A 15,027-nucleotide genomic window follows, 5' to 3' on the forward strand; every position below is an offset into this window, starting at 1 on the left:
AGAAACATTAAAAGAAAAAAGAATCTGCAGATTATCCTGTAATGAGGATGATTTATACCCTTAATGTAATGAAGAATACTGAATTCTATTTCATATAACTCAACTTGCACTCACTACCTCTCCAGATCTGAGGGAGGTGTACTAGTGAGCTGTGAAAGAAGCTAGGTCTGAAGGATGCCGGAGGTCTGTCACAGTGCCCACTGTCTCCTTCTTTCAAGGAGCTGGGACTCCCAGTCAGTCAGCCACATAATATTCCAAGGCTGAAGGAATGTTGGTTATTTTTGATGGGATGATGGAACACAGGGCAGAGATAACTCACTGACTTTTGGAATCAGGAGATCTGGACTGCCATCCTTGGTCTACCAACAACCAGCTTTGTGACCTCAGCAAGTCTTCCCCAGTATGGCTTAGAGTCGCCTATCTCCAAATTAGGAGATTGGATGAGATGAGTCTCCATCTCCAGGAGGCGTTCGTGTGACTCGAGTTGTCCTGTCCATCTCCACATTCATTTACTTGATGCACATGGACCCTGCTCTCGTGCTGATTTCTGAGTCCCTTACCGGGCTAAATTCTGTACTTCTGAAAGCTTCTCCATCTTCAAGTCTTTATGGGCAAGGGCAATGACACGGAAGCCTTGTACTGTATAATTCCTCAGTTTCTGTGGGAAATCCTTGGGTACTGTCACGTGAGAAGAAAGAGGTAAATGTAAGATCACATGGAAGGCTCCCAGCTCCTAAACAAGGCTCTGGTAACCAGTCACTGTACCCTGTTTAAAACCCCAAAAAACACTTTAATAGAAAAAGTACAGCTCCAGCTAAAAGCCAAAAACAACTTCATCAGTGTACTCTTATTATTCTGACAGAAATGAATGCCAAAGATACACTGGTCATCAACTGGGTGTCAAATCCACTGGCTGGGTTTAAAAAGGACAGGTCTCAGGAGCGGGTCTACATGGGTAAGATGAGGGAAACAGCCGATCCTCTAGACCAGGAGTCAGCAAACTATAGGCCAAATCTGACCCATTGCTTGTTTTTATAAATAAAGTTTTATTGAAAGGCAGCCATGCCCATTTGTTTACCATCTATGGCTGCTTTGGGGTCACAATGTCAGGGTTGAGTGGTTGAGACAGATACCATGTGGCCTGCAAAACCTAAAATACTTTCTACCTGGCTCTTCACAGAAAAGCTTGCCAATCCCTGCTTTACATGATAGATGATACAATGCCAACATTTGTGTATTTTGGCATAGTAGTCATAACTAATATTAAAATATTTATAAAATCTTTATGGTTTGTAGAGTGCCTATAAGGGTATTAGAAAGAAGTACAGCATAATGGAAGTATATAGTGGCTTAGGTAGCAAAACACCTGATTTCTAGTCTCCACTCTACTGCCAACTAGATCTCTGACCTTGGGCTTGTTAGGTCTCTCTTCTATACCTCAATTTCCCCATCCATAGAATGAGGGGGTATAGAATTTTCTGTCCCCATTCAGCTCAGACTTTCTGTAGTTCTAAAATGTTCCAGGAGGTGGGGATCAAAGAAGACTTTGGCTCTCTCTCTCTCTTAAATGCAGGGGGAGAAATCACTGCAGTCATTATTAGCATATGTCAAAGATCTGAGGTAAGGACAATAAGAATTGGAAGTGCTACCAGAAGGATGAGAGGTGAGAAGTGACAGACTCAAACCCTCACAATAGAGCAGGGGCAATAGTCACCAATTAAAATTTCAAGAGGATACTTACCTTGTATCTATGAGGTTGAAAAAAAATTAAACAGCAAAATATAGGCCATCAGTCTATGAAGGATAGAGTGATAGAGGTAATGGCAGCTCTGAGGAAGATCAAAGTCAGAAAAAAGGGGCCACTTCTCAGGTAAAAATGGCTCTAAGTAGAGGAAGAAGTTAAAGCAATCACTTGCCAAATCTAGAATTGCGTGCACAAGTTGATGGCTATCAGCAATCATAAGGAGAATATAGATGAAAATCAGGAGAAAAAGACCAATTTTATCCAAATGAACTCATTTGAATGCAACAATATTCTTACAAATCCAGGCTGCCGCTTAGAGGGTGCATATGTTTTTAAGACTAAGAAACAATACAAATCTGCTCAAAATCTGGCCCAGAAAGATGAAATTGCTGTGAAAATGATCAATTACATTATTCTAATACCATCTAATTTACTCTAATCACTTTTTCTCTAAAAGATTTATCTTGTCTATATTCTTCCATGGATCTGCACGGCCTTTGGCATGGTGCCAGCCCCCAGAGGTGGTGGGCGGAGCACCCCAGCTGCAGGATAAGCGTAGTGTCTAGACCTGTCCCCTCCTCATTCTTGCCCTTCCTGGAGGCCCTCACATAGCTTCCTATTTTGGCTCCCGATCTTTGCTTCACATCTCCTTCCTGATACCCCATGGTGGTTGGACTTTTCTGGGTGGACCTAAGCCAGATATTTACTCTCTGCCTTTCTGCCTCAAAATTCTCACCTCTGCCTTATCAGATCTACTGGGCCCACCTCTCCTTCACTGGGTAAACCATCACTTCCACATTCATTGATTTAGACTTGTGTGCTTTATGTATTTGGGCTTCGAAAATATTTTACCTCCTGAAAGAGAAGAGGGTCAATTAAACGAGTACCTGTTTCAGACTTGCAGAACGTGGCCAGCATCTCTGGGGCACCCTTCATGTACACATGGAAATGGTCCTCCCCTGCCACCTGAGCGACCACAGACATCCTCTGCAGACTTGAGGAAAACGGAAACTGGCGCAAGATGGCTATGGCTTCCACGGGACTCTGAGGGAGCGCCAAGAAAGGGAAGCTTAAGATGCCTGTACGTGAGATTCAGCAGGTCCACACCAACAAACAGGGTTTGTTCTGGCATGAACCCAGGGACATCATGAAGTGGTGTATTTGTCACACATTTTCTGCCTGTCCCTAAGGCGACTCCCTGATCAAGTTGTCTGGTCTGCAAAGCCCTTCCCCATGGCTGCCTGGAGAAATCCTAATTATCTTCCAGGCAAAGTTCATAGGTCACTTCGTCTGTGGTGCTTCTCTTTCTCAGAAACAATATTCATTCCCACCTCTGGACTCCTGCAGCTCTTTCTTCAGCTTTATTATAGCACTTGGCACATTGTCTTGCACTTATTTGCACCTATATGGATTTTTCTACCCACCCATGCATTTCTCCAACACAGAGCCCAACATGTCTAGCTCTGAAATCACTCTATCCTTTAGCACCTAGCATACTGCTGTAACTTACACAGACACTCCGTGAGTGTTTGTTGAATAAATTAAAGGACAGATTCATGAATAAATTAAAGGATAGATTCAGGAATGAAGGAGTGAGCAAACCCATAGACACTGTTAGGATAAGGCACAATAATAGGAATATAAAAATAAGTGAAAGTGAGGAGAGATTTACTAGTTTCAAGGAGAAAGAGCCATCTGATTTAAAAAAGCAAATCATACCCAACTGGCTTTTGGTCCTGGTTTTATTATGATGTTTGAATCTGACATCCCAAATTTGCAGTAGTCTGCATTGCAATCTTCCATTATCTGTTTTAAAATGAAAACGTTCATAAGATTCCTCAGAGAAAAATAATAAGAAAGAAATACCTCTCATTTGCATAGCACTCGAATCTTTTCAAAGCCCCTTTTACATATTTTCTCTTCTAGGCCAATTATCTGAATACCATCATTGTCAAATTTCTGTTGCATTGATTTATATTAAGGACCTTATTGTAGAATGTCAAAAAGCCAGAAATATTGTGACTACTTTTTAAGTAGTAATTGATGGAAGAAATGCTAGCTACAGGCCAATGGCTCTTCTTGAATAGTATGTCTAGTAACTGGACGAGAGTTTAAGTAGAGATCTACTCTCCAATACAGCTGAGCACATTAGCCCTCAGATGAGTTAGGGTTGGGTCTTAAGATAAACATGGTATTACTTCTTATTCTATATCTGTGTTACTAACCTAATTGGTTAGCTAGAGAATTAGCAAGTTAGTTGCTAACAAATCAGAATGCATGTTTGAAAATGGTTTGTATTCCCTGGGTGTTACAACAGTGTAAGTTATACCATCTGAGAAGCCAATATTAACTGAAAATATGGGAAAGGCTGTCCATTGTACCAATCAGAAAATAGGAGACAACATCTGGCTTCTGTTCTGTCACTTACCTGTTTAACCTTGGGGACATTACTCCATTTCTCCAGATCTCAAATTTCTTCTGTAAAACATTCTGATATGCCTTCTAGTGCTAAAATTCTTAGAGTCTACAAAGATATTCCCCCCCTTACGTTTCATGAAAGGTTCCTAACCACCAAAGGATATTTAACTGGAGACTGCTTCTCACCCAGCTTTAAACTCAGCGAATCACCTTGTACTTTCATGCTTTGTTTGGGGGGGATACCAGTGTTCTTAAAGACAGTTCTTCTTACAGAGCTAATACTAAAGACTGATGTTCCCACGCAAGACCCAAACTTGCATGTTATTTGTACAAACAGATCAACCCCGCCCCCCCCCCCCCCCGATGGAGAAGAGGCACTGTCGGAACCAGGATCAAAGTCACATATAGTAATAATGACCCTCAGCAGCTCGTCATTGTGTCAACGTGAATGATGCTGCTGAGGACATTGTAATGATTACACTAATTCTTCCCCATTAAGATCCAAGAAAGTGATTACTGCTTTGTCTTTATGTCAAAAATCTCTCCACAGGAAATGCTCGAATTTTAACTTACTGATATCAGAAATTTCCCTGTTAATCAGGTTTCTTCTTCATTACTTTGGCTTCTAGAAAGCTACAATTTTCCCTCTATACATCTTTAAATTAGCCTTTGTGAGGTGTATTTCATGTCCCTGTAATCATTTGTTTCCATCCCTTCACCATTCTGTTTAACTGCTGTTCTGTAGTTGATGTATCATTGTCAGTAGCTTTAAAACATGGGTTTGTTGTTGTTGTTTGAGAGCAGAATAATGTAATTAATTAAATTGTGAATGAAAAAATGAGTGCCCTCCACTTACTGGGCACTCTTCCGTGCAAGCAGCCCCAACAGGCTCATAGGCTCAATGCTTACCACAAGCCTGTGAATGAGTCACCATTATCACTAATGCCCATGTGAGGTAATAGACTCAGAGTCTTGGTTCTGGATTTGGGGTCACACAGCTAGAAAGTGGTGGAGGTGAGAGGTCTGCCCACCATGTCATGACAGCCACCAGGATGGTGTTATGCCCTTCAACCATCATTCATACTCAGCTCAAAAAACTGAACCAGTTGAACTGCGGGACCTTCAGTTTGGTGTCTAGACCTAGACTGTCTAACACAGTAGCTACCAGCCACTTGTGGCTACTTACATTTAAATTAATTAAATTGAATAAAATTGAAAATTCGGCTTCTCAGTTGCACAGCCACATTTCAAGTAGTCGATAGCCACACGTGGCCAGTGGCTACTACACTGAACAGCACTGCTTTTGCCTACCGTTGCTCTGAGGGTGTTACGGAGATTAATTGTACCATGTTTTGGCCTGTCAAGGCTTTGTGGTCAAGTAGGTTTGGTCAATGCTGCATATCATAGTCACTCTTGAATATTCACAGTGTACCACAATATATTAAAGAAATCCTGTAATTAAGAAATCAACTTTAGTTTCTTAAAAGAGCAATTCTCAAAACTATTTGATCATGGAACACTTTCATGTTGCACTCATTAACAGAGTTTTTTGGAGCAGAGGTTGGGAAATTCAGGTAGAGTCAGAACTTAATTCACATATTGTTATAAATCTTCTCTGGGTTTCAACCACAGTTAGAAAAGCTTTACCATTCCCAGTAAGGATCTCTTCAAGTTTTTCTCATTTAGATGCACCAAGAAACTATCACCTTACCCAGGCAGTGCCCTCATACATTTTGAGGTCCAGTGGGTCTCCCTGGATGGTCCCGTTGAGAAGGATCAGAGAGTGGCAGGTGGCCATGGCGGCACACAGTGGGCTCCATGGCAAAGCCTTGCCTGAGGCAAAGCTATGGACTTCCTGAAAACTGATATGGAAGATGATTAATAAGTGAAGGTCTTCAAGAAAATCATTTTACCCATTCCACCCCTTAAATCTTACCAATATGTAGTTTTAATAATACTTAACTCTTATGCTCAAATCCTTCCATAGCTTCCCATGCCCTGTATAAAGTCTGAGCGTTTGGATATAATCACAAAGACTTCTATCAGATTACTTACAGCCAGCACCTGTGGTGGGAGTAGTAGGGGAAGGCTCAGACTGACACCTGCAAGCTCTACAGAGTAGGCTCTAGAAAGCCACACCCCCAGGCAAGAGGTCTCTGGGCCAGTGAAGTAGAAGGGATGCGAAGGAAGACTCTCTGCTGATTTCTTTTTCCTTCAAGTAAAAGCATACCTGGGCTCTGAAATGTTTTTCATGACTCAGCCTTTTGTCCTATTTCCTTTTGTCCTATTTCCTGAAACTTCTGGCATGGATATCCAACATCTGAAGCTCACTTTCCTCTATGATAGTAGACTGGCTGGGTTAATCTTCCCCTTCCTCCCATCTTACAACCAAACAGTGATTGTATCCAGTTTTCTCTACATCCCAAAATCTTACTTGGGGAAAGGGAAGGAGAGGAGGGGTGAAAGCTGCAAACATTCCATTCCCCTTTCACAGTCTGGCCAATAAAGGGCAAAGCAGTGCCTGTTTGGACAAAAGCCTGGCCCCACCATCTGAACAACCAGGAGCTGAACCACATGAGTAGGGTTGAACCCAAATATCTTCGGCAACGTCCCACTGCCTGTCTGCTATCTTGTGCCAGAGCTACACTTGGCCCCATCACTGTCTTGGGGAGCTCCTGAATGACTCCTTCAATGACAGAGCCTCAGCCATGTTTGGAGCCAATGTGGAGTATCCAGAGATTAGGAGCAGAGGGATTTGCACTTGGACTGAGAAGGCAGATCTCAGCCCCACAGAGAAGGGAGCTAGGGCCCTGCCCTCCTTAGCTCCATTCTGGGGTAGCATCTCTGTAATTGCTCTCCCCCCTCCACGGCCAGCTTTTAGCCATGTCTATAAAAATTTTAGCCATACATGCTTCAAGATTCTTTTTCAAGTTGTATCTCGGTCAGGTGGTTTTCCTCATTCATTCCTTTTCAAAATTATTTTCTACCATTTCTCTACTATGTTTTTCTAAAATCCAGGACTGTATATTATATCAAGCAACCACTATTGTTTCTTCTTCTCTCTTCTGATATGTGTGCCTTAATAGTAGCCCTTTCCACAGCCTGTATTGTGCATAGAAGGTGGGTGCATTTGTGACTTTTTTTCCCATGAGATGTGAGCTCCATGAGGGAGGGGAAAGAGCTCTTCCTTTTTGGACTTCCCCCACCCCACCTCCCACCAGCCCAGTAGCCCCCAGCAATTCTTTGCAGTTTTTAATTGAGCACAATTCTGATTTTACTCTTTGTTCCTCTGTTTTATTCATTCAATTCCTTACTCATCCAGCTCATTCTGTTTTTCATGTGGAGTTTGAAGGCCTACTTTCCCTGTCTGATTTTGTACTTAGAATTAATTTAATTTAACAAATTAGAATAATTGGGAACTAGTTCTAGTAAATTATTATATATATTTTACATGACATTCATCCCTCACCACTGGAAGGATGGATCTGAGTAGCACCAAAGTAACCACACCAATCTCACATTCCATCTTCGCTAAAGTGCCTACCAGTTGTCAGCAGTCGGGACAGTCCCCCAGAGGTCCAGCCCATCTTCTGTAAGAGTGCCAGTCTGGAAGAAATTAGAATTGGTGTTAACATAAAATTTAGAGCTTTTAATTATATCATGACTTAAACAAAGCCCAAGTTCCCAAGAAATTAAAGTAGATCTAGTTGTCCAAATCTCTTGTTTGTAGACATCAAATTTTAAATCCCAGAAGGGTACCTGAAGGAAAGATTCAGCAAGTGACAAACGATTCCCCAAAAGCCTATGTTGATAATTAAATGACTCTAGATACTAGTCATTACAACAAAATGCGAATGTTTTGTTTTTGTGTGTTTATTGTTGTACTTGCTGTTGTTAAACGAGAGGTGTTCAGTGAATGGAAATCCAATAAGAACCAGCGCGAGTTTGACTTTTCAGTTGGCACCTGCTGTCTTTCTAAAGCAGAGCTCAGAATTTTTTCTTTCTTTTCAAGACGATTTAGTTCATAGTTTGCCATCTGGTTCATAGCAATTTTCTAAAATATGGGTGGCATGGTGACTGTCCAGATTGATAATGAAATGTTGATAAAGGGCTTTGAGAATTTAGAAAGAAATGAAGTGCTAATAATAAATATTCATTAATGCCCATGAATGGGTTTTATTGTTAGATCAAGAGGAAAATGTTTCGGAGATTTGATTTGCTGTATTATGAGAGGGTGTTTGTCACATAATGTAACAGAGAAAGCAACATGAAACTAAGGACTATCACAGCACTTTGAATTTGTTCATTACTTCAGAGTCCACTATTAATTACAGACCCCGGTGTCTTTATGCAAGAAGCCAACTCCCAGAGTAAGCACGAGGCCCCACTGCTTCAGCACTGTCAAAGCTGAGCAGAGCACTACCAAAGGCTGGGGTATATCCTTTTTTGATACTGACACCCAGGTCTCTGTCATCATTCTTTTAAAAGTTATTTCTGTATAAGACACTGAATTTTCTAGTCTTCTATCAAACAACATTTCTGTCATTAGAAGACATTAAGTCAGCATAATGCTTTACAGTGAAGTGCTTACAAGTCTTCCAATTCTTACAATTGAGTAAACAGGAAAGGGGCATTCTCAGGTTAGAGGTGAAATGGGCAGCCTCAAGGTCCAGTGGCCAGTAGGCTGAAGAGAAAGAACCAGAATCCAGCCTGTCTAGACAAATGTTAAATACATTTTGCAAAGTATGCAGAAAGACAAAACCCATACCAGACTTCCAATTAAAGAATTAAGGAATCTTGGTTTCGTTGATTCATTGGGACTTCACAGAAAACTAACTAGCTTTGTGTGAGTTATTCCTGGAAGAACAACAGCAAAAATCTATTTGTTTCATTTCCTTCCTGCATTGTATAAGGGTCCCAACCTGTGTGTTTAGATTTCAAATCCTCTTGAGTTGTTCCATTTCAAAAAGAGTTAGCAGTTTGATTCAAACTGAAATGTTTTCCTGATGCTCAGATTATATTTTTTAGACATCAATATTTTGAAACATGACAACAGAATTGATACCGTAGCAAAACAGAAATGGGACTGTGTTATTTCTCTGTGTGAAAATGATCCTTATACAATAAAACTAGCCATGAACAGAAAGAAAACTAAATTATAGTTGCAGTTGTAAAGGGAGTAAGATGAGAAAGCAAACTTCTTAGCATAAATACTAGCCCAGGCTTGGGTCGAACTGGATAGAAAAGAGAGTACTTGATTTATAATAAAGCAACATAAACTAGAAATATATGGGAACAGATGTACTCAGAAGCCCAGTGGTGAAATGTCTTCTAAATGGAAATAACAGTAGATGGGGCTTCAGTTAATTGTGGGGTGCTTTATTCCAACAGCATATTGGTAGAGTTTTACAATGTGAAAGCTAGAAAGACACTTAGAGATCATTAGAGTTCAAACTTCTCTTAAAAGGGCACACAGAAACTTAGTGCCAGATCCAGGATTTGACTTCTCATTTTGCCAATTCCCAGTTCAGAGTTCTTTGCACTATAACATGTTGTCATGCCACTGGGATTTGGCCAACCATGCTGAGGAGCAGTCCCTCAATTGTTCTAGCAAAAGAGCACATGAGGATGTGGAGGAAAGAACTTTATATGAGTTGTAAAATGAACACCGTCTAAAAGAATCAGTTCTAGATACAGATAAATATGTAATGAACATGTTTTATAAATCTCCCTCTTATATTATAGGCATTAGTGAGGCTATGGGGTAAGTATTGGGAATCCTTATCAGAAAACTTCCCAGGGGCTGTTCTCTGGTCCTAAAACTAAAAGGCAGTTACTGTTAAGTTAACCCTAGTGGTTCCCGACAAGTGGGATTAAGGACATTCTTTGCCAAAGGAAACTCCAACAAGAATAGAACGGAAATAATCTTAGAGCTGTTCGACTTCTAGCTGGGGGCCAAGATTCATCAAGCCTACTACTCATGGTGCCTCTCCAGCTGATGACTCTCCATTCTTGCCCTCCTTGCCTAGGACAACATTCTCAGATAGCTTCCTGTCTCAGTCCTATCTCCCCTCTGTCCCTTCTCACCAATTACCCTGGATGAAATAAATAAAACACACCTATACAAATGTCACCTATCTTCTTAAAAAATGGTAGGGATCCCATTCTCCTTCACAACAAGGTTCCACTCCTTAGCTTGGCATGTCAGGCCCTGAGCAATTGGCCTGTCTCCTCTCTCCAGTTATATCCCCTACCACACAACCCACACTCCATTGTTTTCTGTCCCCCATGTGCCACAGGCCCTGACATCCCTGTGCTTCTGAACTGCTTGCCTCTGAGCCCAGGGCCCATTCTGTCTAACAACCAAAGCCACAGCTCAAAAGTGACCTCTCACCCATGGCAGGTAACTTCACTTCGATGCTTTATTCACACCTCTTTCAGCATGCATTTCACTGCATTATCATTGTCTACACTTCTGTTTAACCCGCTTCCTCAGCTAAGTCATGAGCTTCTGCAGAGCAAGGAGCGTCCCATTAATGGGGCTCCTGGCCAATGTAGATTCATTAAAAAGTGGCAAAGCCTTTATCAATTACTCAAATGTGAATGAAGTGAAGACGTGGAGGAAGCAGGTCAGGCCCACTGTGTTATAGCAGTTAAATTGGTCTGCCCAAGCAGAGGGCAGGATCGGAATAGCAGGTGACTGAGGCTGAGGTCCCTCCAGGTCCCCCATAGGAGAGGCATAGGAAGGGGTCTCAGGACCTGTCCCAGAGTAGCAATCCTCCCCATTTGGACATACTTCTCCCCTGCCACTTTCAGAACCCTAAGCACAGGTACACATTCGCTAGTCCTGAGTTTTCCTAACCCGGGGATCAAAGGAGAAAGGAGGGACCGAGTGCATAAACACAGCCATGGTCCCCTCCCTCCCTTTCCTTTAAAGAAGCAGAGGAGAAGAAGAGAATATGTTCAGTTAAGTGCAGGACAAAGCACTTCAGGGAACAGAAATGTTCCTCACATTTTTTGCCTGAAAAAGCCAGTCAGTCATAGAAGTGATTATAATAGATTGTCTTAAAACCCAATACAGGGACAAAAATACTAAATTTCATAGGAAAGGAATTAATGATGTGATAGCTAAACCAATTCCTTAGGACTCAGTAGAGTGGGCTTCTAGAACATGGTCTCATGCTAGTTCACTGTGTGACCTTCTCTGGCCTCAGTGTTCCCATCTGTGAAATGAGCGCAGCGAGCCAGGCATTCTTGGAGGCCTTTTCCAGCTCTGCTGTACCTTGAAATCATTAACCTCCAACGTGGAAAGTTTAGATCATACTTTGTCAAAGCACACAAGGTTTATCTGCCCACATATATTGATTCTCTGTGGGGAGATACAGAAGATTTTCTTCTTCCTCAGCCTCTTCTGTGCATACACGATGCCTGTGGTCAGGGCTGCTGGCAGCACAGGAGGGACAGTTACGGTGAAGAGAAGCAGGGCCATGGTTGTAGTATCTCTTGAAGAAACCTGGGGAGGGAGGGACATACAGGTTAACTCAGCAGAGCAGGCTGGCACCCTTTCTGGCACCATCTCCTGTAATACTGCAGGAGCTCTAGAAATTCAAAGTATTCAAAGTGAGCTGGCTCTTGGTGAGGCTGAGAGTTCTCTTAGGTGTGCCTAAGGAATGGGCAAGTTGTCTCCCACTAAGAACAAAGGAGACTCTGAATCCTACTCTATGTCCATCCTGCCCTTTCCTGACTCTGTTCTCTTCACTTAGCATTCCCTCCACCCTGAGCACCATCCCTCCTCTGCTTGTCATAACACACCCTCTGGACTCCCCAGGCACGGAGACCATCTTGGAGTTGTAACATTTCACACACCGGCTTGACAGTTGGGTTATAAATCTCCCTCAATAGCTTCCAAACTCCTTGGGAGCAGCAGCTCTGGCTTATACATCTTTGAAGTCATTTTCAAGTTCACCTTATTCATCTCTAGATACAGAGCCTCGCACAGTTTCTGACACAGAGGAGAAGGTACCCAGCACACATATGAAATGAATGGTGACTTGATAAAAATGATGACCAAGATTCTGCTAAGTTTCCAGCATGTATTATCTGCTATAGGGAAGTCAATAGTAAAAAATAGCTTGCTCTCACTGCTCATGTTCTGGGGCAGGCATTGCGTTAGGCTACATACATTATTTAGTGACTCCCCATGACAACCTTGTGATGTAAATACTGTTATTTTTTCTATTTAACAGATAAGGAGACCGAGACTTAAAAAAATTAAATAACTTCCTCAAGCCACTTGCTGGTTAAATGGTGAGGATCTGAACCCTAGTCTGTCCCACTCCAGGGTACAAAGACGTGACCATTGTGTTATATAATCAATCCGGTTCTCATGGAGTCAATATCCCATCAGATCTTCAGAAATTCACATCACTGATAAGAGTGGAGACAAGATCAAGTCACAGGATGGCTTGTTTTATTTTTCAAATGATCTAGATATCATTGGCTTTACCCTAGATTTTTATGAAATCAACCATCATTTTAGCCATAAAATCCTCTTCTGAGTACTGGAAACACAGATTCAAGTTCAGTAACAATGCCTGCTAGATACACCATTGGTCCAATCTCAGTTTATTACAAAATCCATCATTCCCTGCTTTTCCCAACTACAGCCAATTGAGTGTTGACCCCGAGGACTCAGCCTTGTCAAGTCCTGAGCCAGGACAGATAGAGGCAGCCAACAGGGCCACAGGTTATGACCCACAAGAAGACCAGGTTTGTGATTAGTATTGCTGCTTTGGTGTATATTGGGTGCTGAGTTCCGCCCAGGAAACCTTTATTCCCAAACACTGTAGGGGCTTCTTAGTCCACACGAGAGAGCTTTTTGCTTGTTTTCCTGCTCAACACTCCTGCTCTCCATATAAAACTGGCACATTGCCTCAAGTTCCAGCAGCACTGGCTTTAAAAGTCTGCGGAGCTCTTTCCAGGGTCCACGCTACTGGTGCCAATATACCAAGGCTTCCTTTGCCCTTGCCTGACCTAGAAATGCTCCCTGGGGGTTTTTATCAGACTGAAATGACTACCCAGAGTGCAACTGTGAGCACGAACATTGCCTGGAAATTCTTGTGACTGTCCAGCAATATTTACCCTTCTCTCCAATAACACACACATAGAATCAACTAAAGCTACCAATTTGGGCATCGTAATTAGGTCACCTATACCCAGTTTCATATCTATGTTTGGACCCTTTTAGTCGCAATTTTTTCTTCCCTATGAGCTCACATTGCTAAGATCCTAAGATGTCTTACAGAAGAGACTGCACAGTTCACCACAGAATCAGACTCTCAGGACCAGGAAGGACCTCAGAGGTCAATTGTGACAACACTTCTCTGTCCAGCCAACACAAGTATTAAGAGGGACATTCAAATGAAATCAGACACCATGAAGCTTAAAAGGAAGTGGGGATCTATGCAGCATACAATTCTGTAAAAGTGGACTTTAATAATTTTTATTTTTATTTTTTTAAGAGAGAGAGAGTGTGTGAGTGGGGAGAAGGAAGGGGGAGGGGCAGAAGGAGAGAGAGAATCTCAAGCGCTGAGTGTGGAGCCTGACACAGGGCTCTATCTCATGACCCTGAGATCATGACCTGAGCTGAAATCAAGAGTCGGATGATTAACTGACTGGGCCACCCAGGCGCCCCTGTAAAAGTGGACATTTAATTCCACTGCAGAACCTAGCAGAACACAGAGCAACTCATGGCCTGCATGGTCTGTCGGGCATGCCTTGGACAATGTATACACTCAAATATTTCAACATTCCCAAATAATCCAAATTTCTAGGCATGGAATTCAAGATTCCCTGCAATGTGACCTATTTCTACCTTGCTGGACTTAATGTCTCAGTTGCTTACTGGTTCCAGAAGACTGATCTGCATTTCTTACTTTGTTCTTTGCTCACTCTAATTAGTATGCCCTTTCTGCTCTCTGAACTGATTGACTAAATCCTTTCCGCCCTCTCAGACTTGGGAAACATGTATTTCCTCTGAAGCTATGTGGGCTTAGGTATTGTGAATGTCACACGTGCAGTAACCTCTCATTCCCACCCAAGCACTGAAAGGAGCTGTGAACTTTGCAACTTTTCCAATACAATTTTCCATCCAATATAAGTTTCACTAACTACATATGGGTACTTAAGTTGAAATTACTCAAATAACCACATTGGTTAAATTAAGTTCATTAAAATAATTTAAATGAAGTAAAATTGAAAGTTCATTTCCTCAGTCACAGTAGCCACAGTTCAAGTGTTCAATAAGCACATGTGGTGAAGGGCCACCAAATTCAACAGCGTCCGTATAGAACAGTTTCATCTTCTAGGAATGCTCCATTAGACAGCCCTGTCTCACAGAATGATGGGGCTAAAAGCTAGCCTTATCTAACCCTTTTGAGTTAGGTCAAGTTCCTTGAGAAAAGCTATGCTATTAAAAACCTTACCCCCAATACTTACTCCATGGTACAGATATACACCAAGGGCATAGAAGAAACCCACAACTCCAAGGCAGGCCAGGAACACTATAAACTTGAAGGCATCATTGTATAGTTTGAAGTTCAGAGGCCGAGGGTAGAGGATGGATCTTACCAAGTCCCCTTTGGCGGTATTGTAACCTACATGAAGATAATTGCAGGTGGAGTAAGGTCCTTTAATACAGTTTCCCACAAACCCAAAATGGTTTGCATTGAATTAAGGATTGATGAATAGTGTCATTTGAATATGGAATGAAAACACCACTGCTAACAGTTTATTTATAGTTATTATTCTTACAAGTTGCCAGGAGCAATAAATGGCATTCACTTAGCCCTGCTCAATTTCTCTTG

At 42.0% G+C, this 15,027-nt stretch overlaps 1 protein-coding gene across 1 annotated transcript in view; it reads right to left on the minus strand.

Moving 5' to 3' along the window:
- Positions 1 to 15,027, minus strand: part of ATP13A5 (ATPase 13A5) — an 86,498-nt gene that overhangs the window by 39,723 nt on the left and 31,748 nt on the right. Inside the window, exons 11-17 of the mRNA XM_044383851.3 lie at positions 14,660 to 14,817; positions 11,487 to 11,675; positions 7,707 to 7,768; positions 5,874 to 6,024; positions 3,464 to 3,550; positions 2,632 to 2,788; positions 561 to 678 (exon numbers count right to left, since the gene is read on the minus strand). Of these exons, the coding sequence (XP_044239786.2) occupies positions 561 to 678; positions 2,632 to 2,788; positions 3,464 to 3,550; positions 5,874 to 6,024; positions 7,707 to 7,768; positions 11,487 to 11,675; positions 14,660 to 14,817 (922 nt within the window). The remainder of the gene's footprint in view (positions 1 to 560; positions 679 to 2,631; positions 2,789 to 3,463; positions 3,551 to 5,873; positions 6,025 to 7,706; positions 7,769 to 11,486; positions 11,676 to 14,659; positions 14,818 to 15,027) is intronic.

This window comes from Ursus arctos, unplaced genomic scaffold (genome assembly GCF_023065955.2).
Source record: "Ursus arctos isolate Adak ecotype North America unplaced genomic scaffold, UrsArc2.0 scaffold_4, whole genome shotgun sequence".
In the NCBI taxonomy this organism is placed as follows: Eukaryota; Metazoa; Chordata; class Mammalia; order Carnivora; family Ursidae; genus Ursus; species Ursus arctos.